Source organism: Hypanus sabinus, chromosome 1 (genome assembly GCF_030144855.1).
Source record: "Hypanus sabinus isolate sHypSab1 chromosome 1, sHypSab1.hap1, whole genome shotgun sequence".
Taxonomy (NCBI): domain Eukaryota; kingdom Metazoa; phylum Chordata; class Chondrichthyes; order Myliobatiformes; family Dasyatidae; genus Hypanus; species Hypanus sabinus.
This window is the reverse complement of record NC_082706.1, coordinates 163,995,450-164,022,995: the sequence shown is the minus strand read 5'-3', so window position 1 is coordinate 164,022,995 and position 27,546 is coordinate 163,995,450. Positions and strand designations below refer to the sequence as shown.

The window sequence follows — 27,546 nt, the reverse complement described above, 5'->3', positions numbered from 1 at the left end:
CCCCCAGCACTCAGGGTATGCCCTTTTCTCACTGTTACCATCAGGTAGGAGGTACAGAAGCCTGAAGGTACACACTCAGCAATTCAGGAACAGCTTCTTCCCTTCTGCCATCTGATTCCTAAATGGATATTGAACCCATGAACACTAACTCACTTTTTTAATATATATTGTTCCTGTTTTGCATGATTTTTAATCTATTCACAGACTATGATTTATTTATTTATTATTTTTCTTCTTCTATACTATCCATTGCATTGAACTATTGCTGCTAAGTTAACAAATTTCATGACACATGCCAGTGAGAATAAACCTGATTCTGATTCTGATCTGGTACTCACTCTTTATGAACCCGTGAATTCTTACATTCATTGCTTTTTTTTAAAACTCTGCACAAACTGGGCTGTGTTTGTTTACTTACCACTTCTTGCCTCACTTTTTTTTAGTTCGAACATCTCACTGCACTTCAACATGTCAGTAGCCGTCTCAGACTCATTTCTAAAAATACCTCAAAGCCACTGTTATGTTTTGTAACTTCAAAACATTAAACTAATTCAAAGGAAGAACCAGGAGTCCAAAGTGAGTCTAACCTTTGTGGTTTACTTTACACGAGGTACACATGTATCACATGGTAGTGTGATGATGGATGCAATTCACCTATCTATACATATAACCCATATTGAGTTATTTAAATAAACACGAATTCTTAATCAAATACACACACATGCGCGCGCACACACACACACACACACACACACACACACACACACGAAGTGATTGATAAGTTCGTGGCATGAGGTAGAAGGAGTCAATTTTAGAAAACCTAGAACATATATTTTTCAACATAGTCCCCTCCTACATCTACACACTTAGTCCAGCGGTGATGGAGCCTTAGGATCCTTTCTTTGTCCACAGCAGGGGTGATTGATCAGTTTGTGGCCTAAGGCAGAAGGAGATGAGTTATTAACTTTAAACTTTCTGCATTATCAGTCAAAGAGTTGAACTGCACGTGTATGTTACAAGAGCGTCTTGGACCTCCAGGTGGTCCACAGCAGGGGTGATTGATAAGCTCATGGCCCTAAGGTAGAAGGAGATGAGTTATACAGCTCTCGTTACACGCACGTGCATTTCAACTCTTTGAAATTAACTCATTAATTAACTCATCTAAAATTAACTCCTTCCACCGGGGGGTGGTGGTGGTGGGGTGTGTGTGTGCGTGTGCGTGTTCACATACTGTGAACCTGAATTGCAGAGTCTGTTGAGTCTATTGTCAACAGACTCTGCAATTCAGATTCACAGTATTTCTGATTTATTTAGATTAATATTATTCATATTTTTGTACTTGCACCATTTGTTTTCTTTTACACACTGTCAGTCTGTGTACAGCTTTTTAATGATTCTATGATTTTTTTTGTTCTACTGTGAATGCCTGCAAGAAAATGAATTGCAGAAGAATATATGGTGACATATATGTACTTGAATAATAAATTTACTTTGAACTTTGGGGCAATGAATGTGTTTAATGATGTATTTCAAATGTATTAATGTATATGTTATGAATTTGAGTACATCAAAAATAATCCCAGAGATATACTTTTGGAAGAATGTCTGGAATATCTAGGTTTATCACAAAATGCTGCAAAACATGAAATTCCTTGCTCCGTGGACCATTTCCAGGGTTGTTCAATGAAATAAACATCAGCCTTGCTGTAAGTTTATCAACTCAGTGAAAAGCACACATTTGTCTGCACAAAACCTGCTGCTCTTCCAGCGCAAGCTGTCTACAAGCAGCTGTCGTTTCACTTAGGACATACATGCTGAAGGATAATGAAGCTTGGTGCAGCTGCTGCAAAGGCACAACTGCATACTGAAAGGTCAGAACCTGCATTAAAACCTTTTGGATCAAACACTAGTCTTGGACAAGGATAGGAGCAGTTGGTATGGGAAAGTATTTAATTGGGTGAGGTTAAATTATGAAACTATTAGGCAGGAACTTCAGAGTGTAAATTGGGAACAGATATATTCACACAACGGGAATGTGAAGGATGTTTAGGGAGCATTTGCATGGGATTCGAGACAGGTTTGTCCCACTGAGGCAGGGAAAGGATGGTAGGATGAGGGAATCATGGTTGATAGGAAATGTGGAACATATAGTCCGGAGAAAGAAACAAGCTTAAGGTCCAGGAAACAAAATCAGGCAGGCTCTTGAGAGTTTCAGCTTTGAAGGGAAAATCCAATAAAAGGTAGTGGATTCGGCCCAATACATTATGGGTAAAGCCCTTCTAACCATTGAGCACATCTACATGAAACACTATCATAGGAAAGCAGCATCCATCATCAGAGATCTCCACCACCCTGGCCTTGCTCTTTTCTTGTTGCTGCCATCAGGCAAAAAGAACAGGAGCTGCAGGACTCACAGCACCATGTTTGAGAACAGTTATGATCCCACAACCATCAGGCTCTTGATCAAAGGGGATAACTACACTCACTTGCCCATCCATTGAGATGTTCCCACAACCAATAATCTCACTTTAAGGACTCTTTATCTCATTATCTCAGGTTCTCATTATTTATTATTATTTATATCTGTATTTGCAGCTTGTTGTCTTTTCCACTCTAGCTGATCTTTCACTGATCCTGTTATAGTTACTATTCTATAGATTTGTTGAGTACGCCCACAGGAAAATGTAACTCACGGTTGTATATAGTGACATATATAAGACCATAAGACATAGCAGCAGAATTAGACCACCCAGCCCATCAAGTCTACTCTGCCATTCCATCATGGCTGCTCCTGAATCCCATTCAACCCCATACTCCTGCCTTCTCACTATATCCTTTGATGCCCTGACCAATCAGGAAATTATCAATTTCTGCCTTAAATATACCCACAGTCTTGGCCTCCACCACAGACTGTGGCAGAGTATTCCACAGATTCACTAATCTCTGGCTAAAAAATTCCTCCTTATCTCTGTTCTAAAAGGTTGCCCCTCAAATTTGAGGCTGTGCCCTCTAGTTCTGGATACCCCCACCATAGGAAACATCCACCCTATCTAGTCCTTTCAACATTCATAGGTTTCAATGAGATTTCCCTACATTCTTTTAAAATCCAGTGAGTACGGGCCCAAAACTGCCAAACACTCCTCATATGTTAACCCCTTCATTTCAGAATCATCCTTGTGAACCTCATGAATACATGTACTTTGAACTTTGAATGTAGCCATAAGTAATAGACTTAAAAGACCTAAAAGGGGCATGAGAAAATCTTGCTGAGTAGGATTAAGGAAAGCCCCAAGATGTTGTCATAGATTGCAATGGGACATTGACAGGATGCAGAGCTGGGCTGGAAAATGGCAGATAGAGTGAAGTGATTCACTTTGGAAGGTCAAACTTGAAGGGAAAATACAGTTAATGGCAGGATACAGGGTTAATGGCAGGATTCTTAGCAGGGTGAAGGAACAGGGGGATCTTGGGGTCCACATCAACAGATCTGTCAAAGTTGCCATATAAGTTGATAGGATGGTTAAGAAGGCGTATAGTGTGTTGGCCTTCATTAGTTGGCAGATTGAGTTCAAGAGCTACGAGGTAATGTTACTGTTCTATAAAACTCTGTTTAGAGCACACTTGCAGTATTGTGTTCACTTCTGTGAGAAGGATGTGGAAGCTTTAGCGAGGGTGCAGAGAATATTTACCAGGATGCTGCCAGGATTGGAGAGGATATCAGCCGATTTCACACAAAGAACGGTAGGTTCATGCAACCCCCTGCCAGGGATAGTTGTATAAGCAGACACATAAAGGACATATAAGAGTTGCAGAATGTTACATCATAGGCATTGGTCTCCCCAGCATCAAGGACATTTCTAAGGGTAATGCCTCAAAAGGGCGACATTCACCATGGAGGACCCCCATCACCCAGGACATTTCTTCCTTTCATTACTACCATCAAGGAGGAGTTACAGGAGTGTGAAGACACATACTATGGTGAACTACATAGACCTGTCTGGACATGCCCCCTGCTGACTGCTCCTGTGGCTCCTCCCACAGACCCCTGTATAAAGGCGATCAAGGCCTGAGCCCAGCCTCTCAGTCTCCAGGATGTAGTATGGTGGTCACTCTCTGTTTGTTCCTTCTTCCAGTCAATAAAAGCCGATATCTCGTCTTACGTCTCAGAGTGAGTTATTGATGGTGCATCACATACCCAACATTTTAGGAACAGCTTCTCCCCCTCCACCATCAGATTCCTGAATGGACATTAAACCCATGTACACTACCTTATTATTTCCCCTCTCTCTTTCTGAAATACATAATTTACACACATATCTTTCTTGTTGTAATTTATTATGTATTGCACTATACTCCTGCTGCATAACAACCAAATTTGCAACATATGCCTGTGATAATAAACCTGATTCTGATTCTGATTCTGAGATTTTTAGATAGGTGTGTGGATGAAAGCAAAATGGATGGGTACGTGGGAGGGAAGGGTTAGATTGATCTGAGTAGGTTAAAAGGTCAGCACAATATCATGGGCCAAAGGCCCTAAACAGTACTATACTGCACCATTCAATGTTCTATAATAATCTGTAAATCTTGTAGGAAATGGAATGTTTTTCCTCATAATAATAGGACCTAAGAAAGTATTATAAAATTAGAAAAGGACTTAAACAGATGCACAGATAGAGGCCCTACTGTTAAGAGCATAACTAAATGACTTCAATATATATCACCAAGAATTCAAATACTCAAAGAAGGAATCTTTTCCTACAGGGAACTGAAGCAAATAACATGGATGTACGTGAGGGAGAAGTGAAAAGGTATGCTGTAAGTGTTGCGTAATGCATAATGGGAGGAGGTGTAAGTGTAGCAGAACTGCCTGCATAAATTAATTACACTGAGTGGCTTGCTTCTGTGATATATATTCATGTATTCTTATGAAATATATTCTGGTCCAGCACATTAAAATAACTTTTCCTAGATATGGTCCATGTCAAAGCCACTATATAAATTCAATTTGATGCCCCAGTCTTGAACTTTCAAAAAGCAATCCCACCAGACTTTTCATTTTTAAGCAACAAAGAAGGTAATAATGTTTTATTTTCAGAAATCAGGCATGCTTACTGTGACCTTCATGCAGGAACAGCTCTGTGAACAAATCACCAGCCTTAAGTTTGTCTGAGGTTTTGGAAATTTGCTATAACTGTCCCGTTAACATTAATTCTTTCCATGCACCTGCCTTTGTCAATCAATGACCCAGATTAGTTTTTAAATACTATAGTGAGAAAGTAACACATGCAAGATTGATTTAGTTTCATAAAGTATAAACGTGAAGCTAAAAGTCAAGACTCGGGCAAATGCAATGAGGTTTTTTTCTCTGTTCGTACAACAGGATTTAAAAGCACTATAAATCATCGACCCAAGTCCATTGAAATGAAGTACATTTGTTGGTTTTGTCCTTACAAGAAAAGTTAAACCAAAGACCTTCACTTTGACAGATATCTTATCAGAAAATTACGTATAAAATTAAAGAAATTTTGTTCAATTTTCTAACACATAATACCCAGTTTTTTCTAATAGAGTATCAACTATATTTAATATTCATGATTTTTAACTTCATTATTCTGCAGTAAAAGCTAAACCACACACATTTAATTGAAACTAAAGAGAATATATTTTTTACATACTTACTTTTCATTACACTACTTCTCATCCGAATCTATATTCTCAGATGTTTCCTTGTCAACTCAGGATTTACAATCTGAATTTATCTACATTACTCAATATGTCCAATATCCATGAATATGCCATTATCCTGGTCATACATTCGGCCTGTAAAAAGCTGAATCAGGTCCAGTATCGATGATAATTTTACTATTGATAACTTTATTTACAAAGCACTGCTTTGTGAAAGAACTGGACTCAATAATCTACAATCTACAATGCAGAACTGCATGTGCTTGCTTGGGCAGAGGTCCAAGATTATAATTGAAATGTAATCAAACCAAATTTAAATGCCAAAATACACACTCACAGATATGCAGCTTCAAAGACTAAACATGATGTACAAATAAGGCATCGTTCACATTGGACTGAAATCTTCAACTTTGAGAAGAAATCCATTTATTCTTACCTGCTTGAACATTTAAAAAAATATGCCCTGTTGGTTTGACAATACAGGAACAACTTGTAGATGAAGAGTCTTGATCATGTTTAACTGCACACGTAGCCTAAAATAAATCTGATGCTTCATCTTAGAGGCCAGGCCTCTATATGCAATCTCCTCTTGTTCCTCTACATTTCCAAGCAAGCAATCTAATACACCTAATCATGTGATCTGTTGCCATAGCTGCCGCGAATCCAGCTGTTCATGTTATAAAAGGCTGAAACAAACTTTCCTAACCCTGCTCCAGTAAAACAAAGCCAAAGTTCTTTCACTGTTGAAATCAATTGTCCTTACAAATCATTATTTTCCAGACCAAATCATAATTTGAAGCAAATTTAATTAACAACTTACTAGCAAGTATAAATAAAGGAATTAAAAAATAAAATCTACATAAAAATAGCTCATGCTCCTTATTTCCATTTTCCATGAACAATCTCCAGGACCAAAGACTAGATGGCAAGCAGTGGTTATTTCTTCTAATCCAGCTAGTCTACTATCTTCCTTTGATTTGTTCAGTTGACAAACAGCCAGGGAGCATTTGGAATGAGCTTGCATTTTAGAATTCCTCAGACCACCTGTTTTTTACATCATGTACTAAAAAGATACATCAAGGTAAGTCTATTATTTCATATATAGTCCCAGAAAGTCTCCAGCATCAGAAGGGGCCTGCCAAGTGTACAATATGCATCAAACATGTTGGATATCAGCCCATTGTAAGCCTATTGAGCACAAAGCACAGAGGGTCAATGCAGTAAAACTGATCTTATAGGGCCTTTCCACTGCACTATGGAGGTAAATACCTTGAGGTACTGGGTCTGGAAGTAGGGTCATGGTCATGGTCATGATCATGAATGAAATTTGGACCTGGGAGACAAATGCACCTTGGGATAAATTTCTAAATTAACAGGGTATCTACCTCTATAGCTGCTTTCCCATGCTGGATCCCACAAGCTTTACAAGAAGTGAATTTTGCCCATTTTGTGTCTGTTAAGATTTTTATCTCCAGAAATTAATTTTTAAAAAACATGTGAGCCTGGGAGAGTTTGTGTACTTTGTTTTACTTTCACTGGCGTGCTCAAGTATGACGTGGTGCCATATTGATGTATGCCATTCATGTACATGGCAAATGTAACCCATAATGAATTATTTAAACAAAATGATTGTTTATTCAAACAATATATTTACAATATTACTCAGATATTACTTAAATATTAAATAACTAACAATGTCCAAAAAGGAAATGCATGAAACTTCATGTGTTGAGGACCCTCTTTGGAGTGGCTTGTCATACTATAAAGGGCACAGAAACAAAGGACAAACTTAAGAACAGAAAAAATTAAACGATTCTCAAAACATACTTACATTGTGCAGCATTATTTTGGAGTCATGTTTGATAGGGTGAAAGCTGTACCAAGTTTTTATGCCCTGAAAGCAACAGTGGCCTTTGACAATTTCAAAGATATGGTGATACTGACAGGGGGATGATAAAATGAATCTCAGAATCTCAATCTGATTGTTGTTAAGGCAAAGCTCATTGTTGATAAGTAGCAGGCATCTCTGCAAAAGGCTGAATAGCCAATTGCTGTCAACCTGCAAAGTTGGAACAAGTTGTGAAAGCAGCAGCCAATCCATGCACGGCAAACTTGATGACCAAATGTAGGGAAGGATTGAAGTAGCTTACAGCAAAGAAAGGTGTTCAAGATATGTATTGAATTGCAGGAGCATTCCTGCCCCATTCGGTTGATAGATCTGTTTTTGTCTTGCTGAGGGTTAAGTCAGTGGCATTCATGTCTGACATCCAAGGGAAGTACAAGAGATCAAGATATGACCTCTAGAAAGCGACCTCACACGCAGTGGAAATTCTGGACCAAACTCAAATCACAGAAGGATGCTTGATAGGGTTTTAATGCTATCAGCACTTACAAAGTAAAACCAAGTAACATACAGTATGTGACAACAAGGTTTCACTCCCAGATGAGCTCAAGGGTTAATTTATTATCAAAGTCTCTAACTCTGAAATTCTTCTTCTCCAGATAGCCACAAAACCAAGAAAAAAAGAACAGCAGCACAATAATCAAATGCCCAAATCCTTGCTCCCCATACGAAATAACAAACAAAAGCATCGATCCCCAAATCCCCCTACCCTCCCACACAAAAATGCAAGAAAGATTGGGGGGTAGCTCAGAAAACCCCTCTCCAGCAGCAGAGTGATCCCCCAGTGATAAAAAGACAGGCTTTCGGCATTTCAATCTCCTTCATCTCTTTAATTGGCAAACAATGGAGATTGTTTAATTGGAGAAATGGAGTTGAACATCAGCTTGCAGCCTCCCTGCCACAAAGTTCCCACATGCTGCCTCTGCCTCCCAGAATCCCCTTGGAGACTGCAGAGCACTAAAACACCCAATCTCCAAACTGCAAATCAGAGACTCCAACAGGTCCAGAATCACATTCAAAACAAAAAAAAACAACCATAAAAGAAGAGAAATATATGGTTTCATGATCTATCCAGAAGAGTTCGATACTACTTATGGTCGCTTTGACCAACAGAACATGGAGGCACCTTCACGCAATTCCACCACCCTCGATAACTCTGGGATTTCACTCTGAGGCCAACGTGAGAGCATCCTTCAGGAGGGTGAACCCATGGAAAGCATCTGGCCCAGGCAGTGTACCTGGCTGAGTACTTGAAAACTTGTACAAATCAACTGTCTGGAGTGTTTATGGTATCTAAACTCTTGCTATGGCAGTCTGAGGTATCCACCTGCTTCAAGGAGGCTTCAATCACACCAGTGCCCAAGAATAACATGGTAACCTGCCTCAATGACTATCATCCAGTCAAACTTACATGATTAAGTGCTTTGAGAGGCTGGTGATGAAACAGACCAACTCCTGCCTGAAGAGAGATGTGGATCCACTCCAATTTGCCTACCGTCACAATAGGAAACAAGAAATTAACTTTTATTGAATATAATGCATTTAGTTGCAAATTGTGCTGAAGCTTTGCAATAGTTTAACTAAGCTAAAAATGTTTTGTTGATGTTTTTCATATGTACTCGGTGTCTGAGTCTTCTTGCTTAAAGGTCCAACAATAATCAGCCAGCATTGATGGATTCTAGTTGCCCTGATACTGTTTCTCCATGACTGCAATGTCCTGATGAAACCTTTCACCATGCTCATCACTTTCTGTGGTGAACTACATATACCTGTCTGGACACCCCCCCCCCCCACCCCGCTGACTGCTCCTGTGGCTCCTCCCACAGACCCCTGTATAAAGGCGATTGGAGGCACTGCTCCTCCCTCAGTCTCCAGGATGTTGTGTGGTGATCTCTCGCTACTGACAGTGCTTCCTTCCAGCTAATAAAAGCCTATCTCGACTCACGTCTCCAAGAGTTATTGATGGTGCATCACTGTCAGCACCAAGGTTTGCAGGGAAGAAGTCTAAATGGGAATGCAGAAAGTGAATCTTTAACAACATGTTGCACCTCGTGGTTTTCTATGCTTGAAGCAAGTTGTCAACTAGCTGCATGTAGTTTGGTGCTCTGTAGTTGCTAAGAGATTTTTCAATGAAATCCTTGAATGCCTTCCATGAAATTTTCTCTGGTCCCACTAGAAGTTTTTTGAACTGCCTGTCATTAATGATCTGTTTGATTTGTGGACAAACAAAAATGTCTTCCTTAATCTTGGCATCAGCTATTCCAGGAAACATCTGTCTCAAATATCAAAATCCTACACAGAAATGTATAGCCTTTCTAAAACCTGTCCTGCCAAGCAGCATCTGCCCAGTCTAAGCATGCCTGGAGAAGAAAGAAAACTTTTCAGCAGTAAAATGTGAGCAACATTTTAATTAACCTGTATTAGTAAATGTAATAACAAATATTGGCAATCTCAGAAAAATGGTGATAGATAAATTTCATGGTGATTTTCATGATCAGCAGTCCAAAACCGATAAGACACACCCAAAAGTATTCAGGAAGCAAAATCTTTGTTGTCCAGTGTTATTTTGTTTTTCTTGTAGTTTGTCTGTCTTTGTGTGTAATTTTTCATTGATTCTATTATGATTCTTTGTATTTATTGTGAATACCCATAAGAAAATGAATCTCAGGGTAGTACAGTACGTGGTGACATACTATTCAATATTAAATTTCACTTGAACTTTGTTTTTTTTCTATTTTCTTCTTTTCCTGTATTCTTTTTGATTTAATTTTTAATATATTTTGGTGTATTTTATAGTTTTTAAATTATGTATTGCAATCCACCGCTGCTGCAAAACAACAAATTTCATGACATATAGTATGCTGGTGATATTAAGCCTAATTCTAATTCTGATTAAGGTATCCAAAATATGGCCTCATTTAGGGATAAGACAAATGCCTATAAAACCAAATTCATAGCTTAATTGGTATGTCTTTCCTCCTATTTAATGATAATCATAATTTATTCTTTTCCCTTCCCATTGACTAATGTTATGTTTCCTCAGGATCATCTCACATTAAATTATACAAGGGTTTGTAATGGAAGCAGAAGTAAGATATTCAATCAATCTGCTTAAAGCTTAACCTTATAAAATTACTCAAGATTTTTCAGTGGCATCTGCATTTGCCAGCTAAAGATTGTAATAGTCAAGAAAAACATTTTTTAAAAGCTCTTATAGTGATATGCACACAAATCAATTCAAGTCAATTATCATTCAAACCATACATAGATATAGCTGAATGAGACAATGTTCCTTTGGGACCAAGGTGCAAAACATTCAAAATAGCAAGCAAACGTTCAAAAATAGGGAGTAACATAATTCAAGATATCGAACAAAGAAACATATTCACTTGAAAACAAAACATATATAGTCCAAGACCCTGAGCAACAATGTTCAGTAATTGTTGGTACAGTCTTCTGGCAGTGAACAGATGCACGCAATCCACCTTGTCACTCCACTGTTCGAACATGGGAGGGAAACACCGATGGGCAAGGCCAGGCCCAAGCTGAGCACAACAATGCAGTAGTGCTTCCGTGTCTCTCAGCTAGTCTGGAGCAGCAGGTAAGCCCGAGGCTTGAGGTCTAGTTCATGTTATGTACTGAGGCTACACAGCTGCCATGTCCACTGTTCCTTCACCAGACAAAGGTAGCAGTTTATATTATCACTGTCCAACAGAGTCTTGCAATTGCAAGTGGAATGTCCAAGACAATCTCCCATGGTTATACTGCACCAACTCCGATGCTTCCAAATAGGAACTGTGCAGTTTCCTTAATGCCTCATTGAATTCAGGTGCTTCTCTGCAGACTAATCAAAGAAGGCTTCAACCTTCTAAGGAACAAACCTTATTGTTCCTACATTTGATAACTGAGGAAGGCACGCAGTGATGGAGAAGGGAAGAACACTTTGTTTCAGTCAATATGAAAGTGAGGGAGTACCCATGCAGAAGGAAGAACTATGGACCTCCAAGACAGTTATTAGAAGTGCACTAAAAGAGGTGTCCAACATTTGACCCACAATAAGAAATCAGAATAATGGATCTCTACAAACATAAAACATGTCACTTCTTACTGTCACTTCCCCCTCCCTCACAGCCCCCCCCCCACACATACACACAATATCATTCCATCCACACCCTCTTGCAACCCATCCAACATTCATATTAGAATCTCCAATACTCCATCTAAACTTAGGACAGGAATGAAAAATTTACTCAATGTCTTTCATCTCCTCCACTTTGACAAAAGTAGCAGGAATCTGGACAGAGGCCAAATACATAGAAAAGAGGGCCTTAAATTCAGTGCCTTAACAAAATGAATTATTCTGAGATTCATGAACAGAGGGGTCAACATGTATTTCCAGCATCATCCACTGTCTACCAGCCACGATCTCCAACAAAACCTTCATTCTGAGTGCTACATTTCCTTTGATGCAATCTATTATGCACACTCAAATAAACATATCAGAAGATGAAGGATGAACTACGCTCTTTCTGTGTCAGCTATCATTCCTTTATGTCACTCTTAAAATTATCAAGGAACTACTCAAAGAAATGCCAGTAGTTTTGATTTTCTGACAATCTCTTCAGCCTGCATGGCTCAGTGCTTACTGTGGGGGAAAATCAGTGAGCCATTGAAGACCTAGATCAATAATTTGTGTTACAATTCTGATTAAAATCAAACATATTCATTTAACTTTCCACTCCACTTTTTAAACCTACAGCTTACTTACACCATTTGGACAAATTGCTCTTTTAAAATTAGATATCAATTTTGTGGTCACCTCACTACAGGAAATATGTGGATACTATAGAGAGAGAGCAGAGGAGATTTACAAGGATGTTGCCTGGATTGGAGGGTGTGCCTTATGAGAATAGGTTGAGTGTACTTGGCCCTTTCTCTTTGGAGCAACAAAGGATGAGATGTGACCTGACAGAAATGTTTAAGATGATGAGAGGCATTGATCATATGGGTAGCCAGAGGCTTTTTCCCAGGGCTGAAATGGCTAGCATGAGGGGACATAGTTTTAAGGTGCTTGGAAGTAGGTACAAGGGGATGTCAGGGGTAAGTTTTTCACACAGAATGGTGGGTGCATAAAATGCACTGCCAACAAAAGTGGTAGAACTGGATACAATAGGGCCTTTTAAGAGACTTAGGTAGGTACATGGAGCTCAGAAAAATAGAGGGCTTTGCAGTAGGGAAACTCTAGGCAGCTTCTAGAATAGGTTACATGGTCGGCACAATATTGTGGGCTGAAGGGCCTGTCGTGTGCTGTAGATTTTCAATGTTTTATGTTCTAAACCATTAGACGAGTCAACATAGGAGGTAAATATCCAATGAATTTTTGATTGAATGCAGTGCTGAAAACACAGCTTTGTACAGTGCTTCAGCAGCCAATTAATGTGGTACTTGAGCATAAAATAGATTTAAACATTAGAAATATAAAATTCAGTGTATTTTAGTCCATCTAAAACCCTGAATCTAAAACCCATTCCATGGAATATCTTATGATCAAAACAATTTCTCTTTGAAAGACAGAATGGACCATTCTCACAGATGTTCTTTGTAGCAAAACTTGCTTTGCCCGACCGATCCTCATGATGAGGTATCTTCTAACCTGACTCAGTGACAATTCTGAAATTAGTGCTGCAACATTGAGAATTTGTAGTATGGTGCACGGTAAAAACCTGATAGAACATAAGGGCTGAAGCTCCCATTCTTCATTAATGATTTATTCTGATAGGCCAGTTTTATGGTATGAACCATTTTCTTGAAGATTTCCGGACAATATTTGAGCTTTTATTGGAAAATCTTCAATATCTTGAAGCAATGACTAATTTCCATGTCAGAATGGTGTGCAACCTGGATGGATACTTGAAAATAATGATAACATTTATATTTACCTGTCATCCTAATTTGCAGATTTCCAGATTAAAGATCCGTTATTCTCCAGCTGATGGTTTAAGCACAAAATACTTCGAGGGAATAATGGCACCAATGATATCCACTATGTAATGACGTGGTTACGATTCCTACTGCTATACTGCAGGTATTTCATTTTAGCAATTTCTGCAAAAACAGTGTGTTCTGCTGGTAGAATGAGAAGACCTGCTGTTCAGTTTAGGAGTGTTGTGTCAGCCAATCAGGATGGTAGAAAATTGGTAGAAATCAGGATGGTAGAGAGAGTGGGGCATACAAAGATTCATGACAGAAAGTAATTTGGCTTTGGGCTTTTGGCAAGAATGGAGGAGGGAGGATGTTGTTGGAAGGCAAGTCCCCATTGCACAAAGAGCTTTATGCAGAAGAATGGTTCCAAGGAAGAAAGCCCAATACTCTCTCTCAAGAGACCGTTTGTTTGAGATGGATTTTGAGCAAAGTTTGGAATGGGGTGTGTGCTTTCGCGCAGATTGTGTGTCCAGTGTGTGAGTAACGACAACTCCAGAGTGAGTCCAACTTTATGTGCACATTGGACTGTTTTAACTGTAATTGACCTTCTTATTTTTTTCTTTTCTCTTTCCTACGAACTCTTCGATAGAGCTGAAATTTGTAAATATACTTTCTTTATAGGTTTATGTGGTGTATGATCTGTTATTTCTTGTTGGCCAACAATTGTGTATGGGCAATATTTACACAGCATTCCCTCAAATTGAGGTTCCTTTAATCAAAACATCATGATATTTGTGCTTGGTTGAACCCCAAATCATACCAACCCTAGATGAATATTGTTTGTGAAAGGAGGCCTCCTCATTGCTGAGTCACATGGCTGTTAGCAGAGCTGTCTAATGGGCCAAGTTTGCATACGAGCCCAGTGAGGGAGATACCTTTGTGGGGGCTTGTCCAGTATTCTCAAATGCTGGGTGCCTGCTGTTTTAGAATTGATTAAGCAGTTTGTGTGTTTAAGCCTGTGTTTAAACTAGTGTTGGGGAGAGTGACTAAGGTACTTTATTATGGACGCCACAGGGATTAAGGTTTGGTGCGATTCAAAGAGATCATCCACAAGTAATGCTTGTGTTTTGAGCAGGGTGGATGTCTGAATTCCTGATGAACTGCTACTCGGAGTGTTGAGTTCAGTAAAAGATTTGTGTTATGTTATGCTGATTGAATGATGTTTTGACCAATCGGCTGGTAAGGATATTGTCTTAGTCCAGACTAGCAGTGACGTGACTGAAGTTGTGCTGGCTAATATGTTGGGAGACACTGGAGTGGCAGTCCATACTTTTAGATAAGGGGCATGTAGCTGAGGGTGAAGACATTAAAGACAAATTGTTCTCATTTCTACTAAGAGAAGGAAAAGAGTTGTCTGATGAGAAAGGTCTAATGGGTTTTTCACCAGTTGATTTAAATTCTGATCTAGTTTTGGCTATTACAGCAATGGTTGATAAATCCAGAGGTGTACCTGCAGAGAGACAAAGTTATCATAGTCTGGGAGTGTACTCTCGAGTCAAGCCTGCACCCGATGGGGAAGAAGAATATGAAGCTTGGGCTGAGCAGATGTTTCAGTTACTGGATGAATGGCAATGTTCAGATAATATGAAAAATAAAGATTACTGGAGAGATAAAGGGCCCAGCGGCTGATGTAGTGAGGTTCCTGTAATGTATAGATCTATTCCTTTTAGAGCAATGACTTCCCTTAGCACTTTGTATGGACTGATAACTTATGTGCATTGATCTGTTGTCTTCACATGCACATTGATCTGCTCTCTCCTTCTCTCTCACAGCAACGTGAATACACCAGTTACAGCTATCTCCTATGTGCGTATTTTAATTTAATTGATATGTAGTTGCACAGACACAACAAATTGGTGGAGTATGATCCTGAATTTCAGAGAATATCACCAACTGTACTGACAGTTACAGGATGAGACATCAAGAGGAAAGAATTACACAGTACAGAATAGACTTCCATGAAAGCTAATAATGGGATGCATAAGTTACTAACAGCATAGTACACAGTGAACATCTACCAAAGTTAAAGTGAAAATGGCTTTAGTCAGGAAAGCTGACAAATCTTATAGTGCTAATAAAGGTTGGAAGTCATATATCGAGAGGATTGAACTGTACTGTAAAGTGAACAACATGGATGAGGAAAAGAAAGCCCCCATTCTTCTTAGCTTAATAGGTGCTGGAATGTACAGTCTCTTACACAACTTAGTAACTTCTGAAAAAGTCAGCAAGCAAGATAATTGACGAAATTGTTGCAATTTTTAAAATCACCCGTCCTAAACCGTTGGCAATAGCTGAGAGATTTAGATTTTACAAGAGGAACCTGTCAAAGGACGAAAGCATTTCTGAATACATTGCAGAACTGTGCAAATTTACCAAGTATTGTGGCTTTAGAGTTGGACTTTCTGATGCATTAAGGGACAGGCTTATATATGGTATGCATAGTCAAAGCACTCAAAGGAGGCTACTGCCAGAAAGAGACCTAACCTTAGAATGGGCATTGGCTATTGCAATATCATTAGAGACTGCAGCAAAGGATGCAGCAGAACTACAGAAAAAGATATTAGAATGTGGAAAGCACAAAATGTCTGTGACTGGTGCAAAAAGCCAAAAATGTTTTTGATGTGGCAGTTCCTCCCATAATGTAAATAACTGTTGGTTCAAAGAAAAAATTTGCATAGAGTGTCACAAAAAAAGTTCCATAGAGAGTGTGCAAGGCAGACAAAAAGCACAACCAAAGAGAAAAACACACCAAGTGAAAAGTTTCAAACACGAACCTAAGCAAATGCATAAAGCGACCAAAGGTGAAACAGAATCAGACAACACAGTGTCTGACAAAGTTGAGTTGTCATACCTAGAACTGCATACTATTACTGAAGCAGATGTGTCTGGTGTAAAACTGAAAATGGAGCTGGATAAAGGGTCAGATTTTTGTATAATTCCAGAGGCTGACGAAGACAGACTGTTTTCAAGGTTACCATTAGAGAAGACCTCAGTGATGTTAAAAACCTGTGCAGGTGAACAAATGTTTCCCGAAGGCAAACTGTAAGTGAACATGCTGTATGGAGGCCAAACACAACAGTTAAGAGCTTTTTATGTTGAAAAGTGGAGTGCTGGCACTTTTTGGGCAGGAATGGTTGAGAAAAATCCACCTAGACTGGCACACAGTCAAAGCTCTCAAAGTGTCATCAACAGGCCACTGGAGCCCAAACAGTAGCCCTAACCAGAGACTGTCACAGCTACTTAATGCCAACAAGAAGGTGTTTGACAATCTGCAGAAGGATACAGTCAAGATGAAGAGTCTCAACTGGAGCAATGTGTGGTGGCTGGGGATAGACAGATTGAAGACTTGACCAAAAGCTGTTCAGGATGCTAAGAAGTCCAAAATGCACCCTCAAAGGCAGGGTTACACCTGTGGAAGTGGCCTTTGATACCATGGCAAAGAGTAAATGTTGACTTTGCTGGGCCATTCAAGGACTCCATGTTCCTGATGGATGTGGATGTTCATTCAAAGTGGATGGAGAACCAATGAAGTCAACTATATCTGAAAAGACTGCTTCCACTCTGAGGGCTATCTCCACCAGAAGTGGCTTATCAGAACAAATTGTGAGTGACAACAGACCACAATAAATGTCAGAATAGTTTCCACTATTTATGAAAAAAATTGGTATCAAACATTTTAAGTCAGCTCCTCACCATCCAGCAATGAATGGGTCAGCTGAAAGGTTTACCCAAACATTCAAGAAGTCCATTAAAGCTATGGACAAGGAGGACATTTCTCTACGCACAAGGTGGATAACTTCTTTTTTCTGTATCGGAACTCTATTCATGTGACAACAAATCAAACACCTGCAAGGCTGTTCATGGGCAGGAAATAGAGATCTCACATAGATCCCTGAAACTAGATCTAGGGAGGGAAGTGGAGAATAAACAGTTCAGCCAGTTGTCAAGTGACTCACTTTGAGGTCGGACAGGAAGTTTCAGCACATGATTACCGAAAAGACAAGTTGACACCTGGTAGAATAGCTACAAGAACTGAACTTGAAATACAGTTGGACCTCCTTATCCGTGGATTCCTCATGCATGGATTCAACCAACCGCGGATTGGAAAAACCCGGAAGTTCTCTCTCCAGCACTCGTTGTTTGAGCATGTACAGACTATTTTTTCTTGTCATTATTCCCTAAACAATACAGTATAACAACTATTTACATAGCATTTACATTGTATTAGGTATTATAAGTCCCCAGGTTATGAATCAGTTCCATTCCTGAGTCCACCTTTAAGTTGGATTTGAAGTCAGAACAGGTACATCCAGTATTATTTAGCGTCCGTTAGTCAAACGTTTTTCTTAGTATATAGTACATATTTTACCTTGCTATGCATATAAAATACTTAAGAAACATATGTCCTTCAATAATTAAACCACTGCGTTGCTTAGTAATAATTGTAACTTTCATCAGGGCAGGGCCTTTCACATGCTCCATTAAAATTGTTTCGATAGTTGACCAACTGTAGCCTAACGCTTTTCCAATGACTGATGGCATTTCACCTCTTTCCAATCACTTTATTACTTCCACCTTATTTTCAATCATGATCGTGATTATTTTCGTGAACAGAAACACTGCGGATTCAGAGCTGCGCCACTGGGTCCTAATGTCCACTGCACTGAGACATTAAATAAAGACCAAGGTTCCGTTGGGTCCTAAAAACCACCGCACTGAGACAGGTCAAAAAAGGGGCTTGAGTTTTCCGCGAATTTTGGTATCCGCGGGGGGGGGGGGGTCTCGGAACCAATCCCTCGCGGATAAGGAGGGCTGACTATACTTCCAGCTCAGGCAACATCTTCAGAAAAAGCAAAAAAATTAATTGGTACTTACAATTTTCCATATTTTGGGTTTTAGTTATCTGGATCAGCTTTGTTCAACAGGTGAATAGTTCTAGTGCATAAATCAGCACTACAACCCAGGGGTTACAAGGTCTCTAACTTGTATGGTATTCAATGTGTTATTTCCTGAAATTTAATTAAACTAACTTTTTTGTTGATAGAAGCTTCAGAATTCCCTAGGAAGTGCAGAGATTTCAGCACTATTATCACCTGAATTGCCTTTCTTCAATGTTAGTTTCTCTGATGTTAATCCAATATTTTTGCACTAAAATGAAAATCATATGCATGTATAACAAGTGGTCTAACCAACATTACTTATTCCTTACTTCCACGTTGTTAATGTTGCCTCCCCACTGCCCTACGAAGCAGACTGTATTAACATTAATCAAGGTTTTCTCTGCCCTACTGATTATGAAAATATACTCTTTTAAATGCCAGTGTTAAAGTCCTTGCTCCCATATAGATCCCAAACAGCTCAGAAACTGGGCAAAGTTAATTGGACATCATTATACTTAATACCAAGAGATGAAAAATATAAAATTCAAGAAGATGGAAATTAAATATAAAATCAAGAACCAGAAAAATCAGTAAATTTCCTGTAGTTGTGTACTATATACATAGATATACAGTGCAAGTATGCTTAGCCATTCAAACATAGAGCTATAGTAAATCCTGGGTACATCAGATTTATTTTTCTGACTTGCTTTGCATTCTTTGCATCTATAATGACCGGATGTTATTATAAAACACCTTTTTTCTTATTGACAATTTGATGTACTATTCATTAATTTTATAAATTGTTTAGACGGAAATTTTGAATTACTTAATTGACCATCAAAGGACTGAAAAGTAAGTGTAATGTGACAATGTCTGAAGTATAAATTTAGTGGAATGACCTGTACAATGGCTCATTTGTAAATAACTGTAAATTACATTTAATAGTGATTACGACATGTTCATTCCCCGGTAACTTCAATTTTTATTCTGAAATATGACAACTTTATTGTAAAAATCAGCCATACCTATAATTTTCAACAAATTATTTAACTTGGACTTGTTTCTCTTTGCCGCTTGTAAAAATAGTGAAGAAGGGTCATATTAGATTGTTAGGGCTTGTAATTTAGTCATACTGTAAACTGTAACTGGAGGACAGGGAGCCTGGGAGACGGCCAATGAAATATGAACCCATCAGTATTTCTATATAAAACGAGTGAGGGTTGTATATTTATTGCCCAGACCCCTCCCTCTTTCGTTATTTTACTTCCTCCAGCCAGCGTTGTCCTCTTCTGTTTTCCTGCATTTTCATTCTTGAATATGCCAATGCCCAAGAGTTCACCATTCAAGGTTGCATCAAATGATTACCTGATAAGAGTACACCGGTCAGAGTTTCTATTGAACTAACAACACTTTGCTACAGACTAATCGTGGCAGGGCTGCATTCTCAGTGGTGCATTATCCGTGGCTGACAGACAGCAGCAACACAGCTGTGCCATGCAATTGGATAGTATAGCAGTGTGCGTGAGTGGTGTTTATAGACACATAATCGTGTGTGTAAATGTGCGTAAAAGGAGAGAGACATGGAGAGAGAAACTGAGAGAGAGAATAAATATAAAATAGTAATCATTGTTACACAATTAAACTTGACAAATCTAATGAGATTATGATACATCTTGCCAGTATTGCTTGACTCTGTAGGGTGTTTCACTCTGTCAGGACAAGACCTCCAAAGCAAACTAGCAAAGATATCTCGTGGCTGCCACAGTGTATCCTCCTGGAGTACTTTATAGACAACAACTCTCTACCAGCTGTTATTTCATTGACCAAAATCTCCAGGTCTGATCATTGTTAATATACTGCTGCTTATTAGTCAACTAATCTAGACTACTGATGCTCAAAAAGAAGCATCAAGGTCCATCGATGGCCAACATCAATCATCATCAAAATTGCAACCTTCTCACTCGAAGTGAGCAGATTTCCAGTATCTCAACTGCAGCCAGTGGGAGAAGGATTGGACAGAAACAATAGGACAGATTTTATGCACCGGAGATATTAAAAGTCAGTGGCAACTTGTTTCTTCTTCAAATTAAACATTTTATGGCTCTTGTTGAAGCACTCTTTGGGTGCATGTTTAAAAGACAACATCCTGATCACATCTATGTAGTTGCTGCTTTTGTTCTTGAAACTGAGGAATGAAAAAAGCACAATATGTTTATCAATTAAAGTGCCTTAGAGTTACTTTGTGCAGTAAAAGTCTGATCATCTATTACCTTAAAGCACCAAAATCAGATGGTTTGATAATTGGCTCTCTGAGTTGTCCCTGAACACACAAGGGCCTCATGTCCTTCTTTCTTTTAACTGACAAGAATTTGTTCCACAGTTCTTCCTTCAAGATCATTGGGTTAACTGGAAAGTATTATACTCCAGTGTAACATCTGAAAAATAGGTGTATTAAAAGTGTGCCAGGGGAACACTCAATAGCCCAGAAAATCTGCTAATCTGTCACCACTCATGTTGCAATGGTGCTGTGTTATTGGAGTTTTACTGTACTCAACAACTCAAGGAAGTTATGCTTATATGCTTTTTTTTGTTTATGGTGGTGGTGCGGTGGTTGTTGTAATATCTGAAACCTTGGAGGCCTGAAATGACAATTCAAAATAAAAGTTAAAATCTCAAAAAGCTGTCAAATATTATTTCTGTTAATAACTGAGAACTTCAAACCAAAAAGGCTCAGCACAAAAATAACAACCAGGAAACATTAGTTGTGAAAACACACAGGCTTCCCTTACATGTTTCCGGGCAAAATATCTGCTGTCTTTACTCAGTCTGGCCATTATGCACCTCAAATAGGCTGCAATGCATAACATACATTGCGGAGCAGGTCACTCAATTGCACTGCTAATTGCTACCGTAAAATAGGTAAAATAGAAAATGGGACAAACCATGTGGCATCAACCTAGAAACCTAATTTGGACAGTAAAAAGTCACTCCCAGATTAGTTAAAATTTCAAAGTCCTACTCCCAACCATTCTGTCTAAATTGGGAAAGCTGTCTTGTAGCTAGTCAAGCAATACAGGATTATACCTTACAGATAATATGCCGGACTTCACCATTACAGTGTCTGGATACATCATGTCTCACCCGCAGGACAAAATTACCAGGCCAGTCAGTATGACAGTGTACTTGTGAGTGAGTGGTCTTTAATAGAACTCTGGACCTGATGAAGTTTCACAGTCACAGGGCAAAGAAATCTCCCCATGATTAATATTTTCTTTTCTCCCTCAGATAGTCAATAATTGTTCTTTGTTGAACAATACTTGACAGGAGCACAGAAAGAAGCATATGCACATAACTCTGGCTGGGGCATTTCAATGTCCCATCCATCACCAACAGAAGCTTGATCGCACTGATGTAGAATGCAGCTGCCGTACTGACTCTGCGGCAGGTGGAGTGAAATAACTGGGGATAAAGTGACAGATCTCATCCTCATTGATCTAGCTGTGGCAGAAATACACACTGGTGATAAGTATCCACTCACAGACTTCATGGAGACAAGGTCCAATCTTCATATCAATGACATTCTTCATCCAATTTGATTCATTCCAAGTGATAGCAAGAAATAGCTGGAACAACCAGATGTTGTTCAAACTACAGGGCCAGACAACATCCCAGTTGTAGTAAGGAAAGACCTGTGTTTAGAATTAGTCTTGCCTCCAGCGAAACTACAACTTCAGCAATTTAGTGGTAATACAAAAATTTCATCAAGTATATCCTGTTCAAAAACAAAAGGACAAATCGAGCGCAATTAACTAGTATATAATTAGTTATCTTTTGAGCTTCAGGAACACAATGAAAAGTGTTGTTGACTGTTCAATAAAACTGCACTTACTTTCCAATAACCTGCTTACTAGTACTTAGACCACTCAGAGAGACACCACAGCACATTTTGGTCCAATCAGAGATCAAATAACTGAATTCCAAAAATGAACGCAATTACCCTTGACATCATCACAATTTGACTGGGTCAAAGTACCACCATAAAACTGAAGATAAAGATTAACATTTATTTGTTACAAGCGTACAGTGAAATGCATCATTTGTGTCAAATGAAATCAGTGAGGATTGTCCTGGGCAGCTCACGAGTGTTACCACGCTTACAACACCAACATAAGATCCAAGATTGTTTAATGTCATTTCCTGTACTCAAGTGCAAGGAGAAAGAGATAATTGTTATTCTAGATTCAATGCAGCATAAAAAAGAAAACCCAAAAGATAAAGAGCACAATAGCAATAATAAAAATTGCAATAAATATAAATACATAAATTTATATACTTTGATTGTAATCCATAAAGTGATGTTAGGCTGTACATAAGGTTATTGGCAGGAAATAATAAAGTAGTGATGGAGGTGTTGGTCGGCCTTACTGCTTGGGGAAAGTAACTGCTTTTAATTCTGTAGGTCCTGGCTTGGATGCGATGTAGACTCCTCCCTAGTGGGTGTAGTACAAACAATCTATGAGCAGGGTGTGTGGGATCCTTCATGATGTCACTGGCCCTTTCCCGATACCTTTATGTATATACAAAGGTAGCCTGGTATATAGGTATTTATGTATATTTGTCCTTGATGGCAGGTAGGCTGGTGCCAGTGTCACATTGAACAGTACTGACTATCCATTACACACATCAGAACATTTCCGTACCAAGCAGTGATGCAAGTTAGGACGCTCTCAACTGTGCACCTGTAGAATGATGTGAGTATGGATGTGCAAAGTCCAGCTTTCTTCAGCCTCCTTAGAAAGTAGAGGTGTTGGTGAGCCTTCTTATCTGTGTAGGATGTGTGCTGGGATCATGAGAGTTTATGTGCAAAGTGCACTCGCAGGAGTTTGAAACTGCTTGCAGTTTCCACTACTGTGCAACCGTTGTAAAGAGGGATGTGAGTGGTGCGAGTTCTCCCAAAGCCGACAACCAGCTTCTTAGTTTTGTATATATTAAAGAAAAGGTTATTCACCTGGCACCAGGCTTGAGCTTTTTCACCTCCTCTCTGTAGGCCATTCAGCTTCAGGGAGGGAGGCATCGCTGGTACAGTCGATGATGTTTCTCCTTGCCTCATCAGTAATGCCCTTGATGCCCAGCCACATAGACAGTGATCTTTATCAGACAGGTGTTCCTGAACCTTTTGTGTATAGGTGGTCTTTGCTCTCTTGATGCCGAAGATGAGGTACCTCCTTTATGCTCTGAGAGCTGTGTTGAAAGCAGCTTTTAGTAGGGAGCACACTTCTGCATCTAGCCAGAGCTTCTTGTTGGAGGATGAAATGATGTTTCTGAGGTAGCAATGTCATCCACACACTTACTAATGTTGCCAATGACAGATGAGGCATATTCCTTGAGGCCTGTGTTCCTCTGTTTGTGGTGGCCTCCTCAAACATCTGCCAGCTGGTTCGTTCAATACATCTTGAAGCAGAGGGATTGCCCCATTAGGCCATACAATGATGGTCCTCTTGACTGGTTTCTCCAATAACTGCAGAGGTCAGTATGCTGGGATTAGAATTATGGAAATGTGGTCAGTGAGACCAAGATGAAGGTGTGGGATGGCTTTGTAAGTACTGCAGCGGTTTGTATAAACGTGGTCCAGTCTGCTTGATCCCCTCATGGCCATGGCGATACTTTAGTGGCATTTGGGTTAAGTTTTCTGCTGGTTAACATGATTGAAATCTCCTACAATTATACAGAGATCGTCCTAGTGCTTGTTTCGTGGAGAGCTGATGATACTGTAAAGCGATCACAATGCATCTTGGCGTTCACATTCATGGGGATGTAAACAGCAATGATGAACACAACAAAAAATTCCCTGATCAGGTAAAGTGCCCAGTGTTTAATTGTAAGATGCTCAATTTCACCAGAACAGTGACTGCTGACTTGAGATAGGTTTGTGCGCCATCCTTCGTTAAAGTACACACAGATTCCACTCCCTTTGGATTTCCAAATCAGGGAGTTCCTGTCACCACAGAACAGAGTCACATGTCCACAATTCACCAACTTAAGAGGCTGGGTATCCTGCCTCACTTACTGACCAAAGCATTTCCACTATTTATAAGACACAGGTCAGAAATGTAAGGGTCCCTCAAATTATGGAGAATGCATTTTGGATTTCTTGCCATTTGGTCCATCATTTAATTTATTAAGTCAAGACTGAGAGAAACTCAAACTGCAAGGGAGTCACAAAGTGTTAAGAGAGAAAGGAACAGTAGTGTTTTGGTCAGATTTGGATCAGATATGATTTATTGAATGTCAGAACAGATTTATGGAGCTGAATGGCCCATCCGTGCTTTCTTTTTATAATCTTTATTCTCTTGCAAAACAATTATGAACTCAAATTCAAAGCAAAGATTTTCTAAAGTTAGACACTTTTAATTCATTTGTCAATTGAGGGTGCTGCTTGCAAGGCCAAAACCTATGGCCCATCCTTAACTTTGAGAAAGCAGTGATAAGCTAGTTCATAAGATGAGTCATTTCCCTGAATGCAACTATGTGGGAAGTTTCACCAATTTGACTTCACAAAGATGAAGTAATACAGGTTTCAAAATCAGGGTAACATTTGATTTGCAAGGACAATTGGAATATGTAGTGTTCCTGAACTTCAGAACTGGTGTGTTTTGTTCTGGGAGTTGTTGCTGAAGACTTAGCAAGTTGTTGCGGGACATCTTTTGATGGTATACAGCGTGGCCATGGTGGAAGGAAGTGGTCAAACAGGCTCTGTTTTCCTGATGTCTTTTTGAGCATCATTGGAACTGCAGTCATTCAGGCATGTGGAGATGAAATGCTCTGAGGAGTCAAAAATTTAGGTATTGTTTTATAATAGCCATTCTTCAATCTAGGTTTGTAGCCACAGTGTTTTACAGGCCATCTCTGGGTTATGATCAGACAACTTAAGGATGCCCCTGTATACAAATGGATTCCCCTAATATTAAATTCAGAAGTTCAATGAAGTTAAGTATACTTACATACTTTCATTCCTATGAATAGCAGAACTTGTTCCACCTCTCTCTCTCTCTCCTTCTACCTCACCCCACCCAAAGTTTAGTAATTGCTCTTTCTTATCAGTTTGATATACTTCCAATGTCATTCACTACAATACTGTGGAAGAATGGTGATCATATCGAGTGACTTTTGTGTATTTTCCAACTAATGGACAAAAGCAATTTATGGGTATTTGGAAAATTAGAACCCATTTATTATCTGGGAGTGATCCGTATATGGCTCAGCCAATTAAGTTTCAGGTTAATAGTGACCTAAGGACTGTGCTGGTGAAAAGTCAAAGAAAGAATGCTGTTGAATGGCAAGGAGAGGTGATTATACCCTTTATTGCTACATGTATGGCATGACAGTTATTTGGTAGTTCTCTAGCCAAGTCTGGATATTGTCCAATACTTGTTATTTATGGTCATAGACTGCTTCATTATCCGATGAACCGTGAATGGAATTGAAATGCGGCTTCAAAAATTCCTAGGAATTAATCTCTATTCAGTGGTGCTGATTATGCTATATGGTAATGGCAGCTGGTAGTACCATCTCTCCAAAATTCATCTTACTGACTCTATTTAGGGGATAAATATGTAAATAAATCAACTTTACAACCTTAATTTTTACTGCAAGTTATTCCAGTCACGTGCTCTGATGTTTGATCAGATTATATTGTTGGCAGCCACATTAAACCACTAACTTCTCCTCAATCATATTTCATTAGCTCTTAACAGTTTAGCACATTACAAGGTAATGGATTATTGAATACTTCTTTAACGTTACTCTCAACAGCAGAACACAAATTCAACTGCAACCACTGCGACAAAAATGATGGCATTTCTATGTAGTGGATTGAGAGCACTTTACAAAATTCTCCCATTTTAAGCACCCTTAATACTCTCCCTGTCATTATGGAGAAGCAAGAACAAACCATCAACACTCCCCCACCCCCACCGCATCTCTACTATCTCTAAACCCCCCCTTATCATCTCAAAGTTGGTCTAATTCACCCTTGCCTAAGTTTTGCAATGGTAGCTTTGACCCCAAAGATGGTAATAAAAAAATTGAATGTAAAAGAGCTGTCACTTCCTATTTGGCAGTCAACAATATTTGATATCTTCACTATAGTAATTACATCTATAAATATGCAGTCGGATGGAATAGGATACAGTTAATTCTCATTCTATTGACACTAAGTTTAGAAGCGCCATTTATAGTCATGCTGTCATAATACTCAAAGAGTAAAGCAAAAGGAATTTCTATTTAGGAACATTCCAACACTGGAAGAAAACAGGTTTTGTAAAGCGAACATGTTGAACAAGCATATAAAACACATCCTAAAAGAGGGCACTAACACAGCATTTATTAACTGAGCCATTTCAACACAGAGAAATATTTAAACACAGAAGAACCAGAGTTGAAGGAACTACACAAACTAGAAAAACAAATTAATTTTAAATGTAAACTTACCCTGCTGTTTTCACCATTCTTTGTATGTATTTTGATTAAATATTGATCATTGAAAGGTTTTAAGAATTGCTGCTTTTAATGTTGAGAGTAAGGTTGCTTCTGGTAACAGCCTGTTGGAGAGCTGAACAAACTGCCGAAATTAGAACGTGGCCCAGGCAGACGCTATCTTTAACTCTAAGTTATCCAGTCTCACATTCCTATGGGGTTCTGCAAGCAAATGCCTTTTGTGCAGCTCACCAATCAAATGCCTTTGATAATCAAATTGCCTTATTTTCTGGCTTGGTACCAAAATCTAGTATGAAAATGGGAAAAATTCAGTTCAGTTGTCAATTGATATGATAATATGAAAGTGTTTCACTCAATCATGATGATGTAGTTTAGAAAACAATGCCTGTAATCTTCATCAAAAGTTTTACTAGAAGTGCCAATTCTAAAATATGGCTCACCATCAAAGGAAAGGATTGACAAATAATATCGTTGCAAGCTTGGCAACACTGGCAGGGTTGAGGCTGTCAGTAATACTTATCTAAAAGTAATTTCCTCAGCCTTTCAGAACACAAGTCCCACAACACTGTGCCCTAAAAAGTACAACTATGAATAATT

At 39.0% G+C, this 27,546-nt stretch overlaps 1 protein-coding gene across 9 annotated transcripts in view; it reads right to left on the bottom strand.

The window, feature by feature from the left end:
- The window catches only part of dtna (dystrobrevin, alpha), a 186,975-nt gene extending 159,910 nt beyond the window's left edge, over positions 1 to 27,065 (bottom strand). For 8 of the 9 annotated variants that reach the window (XR_009514055.1, XM_059980402.1, XM_059980411.1 and 5 more), the window contains exon 1: positions 26,944 to 27,065. Coding sequence is in view for 7 of the 9 variants with exons in the window: in XM_059980402.1 (XP_059836385.1) it covers positions 26,944 to 26,960 (17 nt within the window). In the remaining 2 variants the exon portion in view is untranslated. Of the gene's footprint in view, positions 1 to 6,124; positions 6,290 to 26,943 lie in introns of those variants that run through there. The other variant, XM_059980427.1, reaches the window with a different exon arrangement.
- Between the last annotated feature and the right edge of the window lie 481 nt (positions 27,066 to 27,546).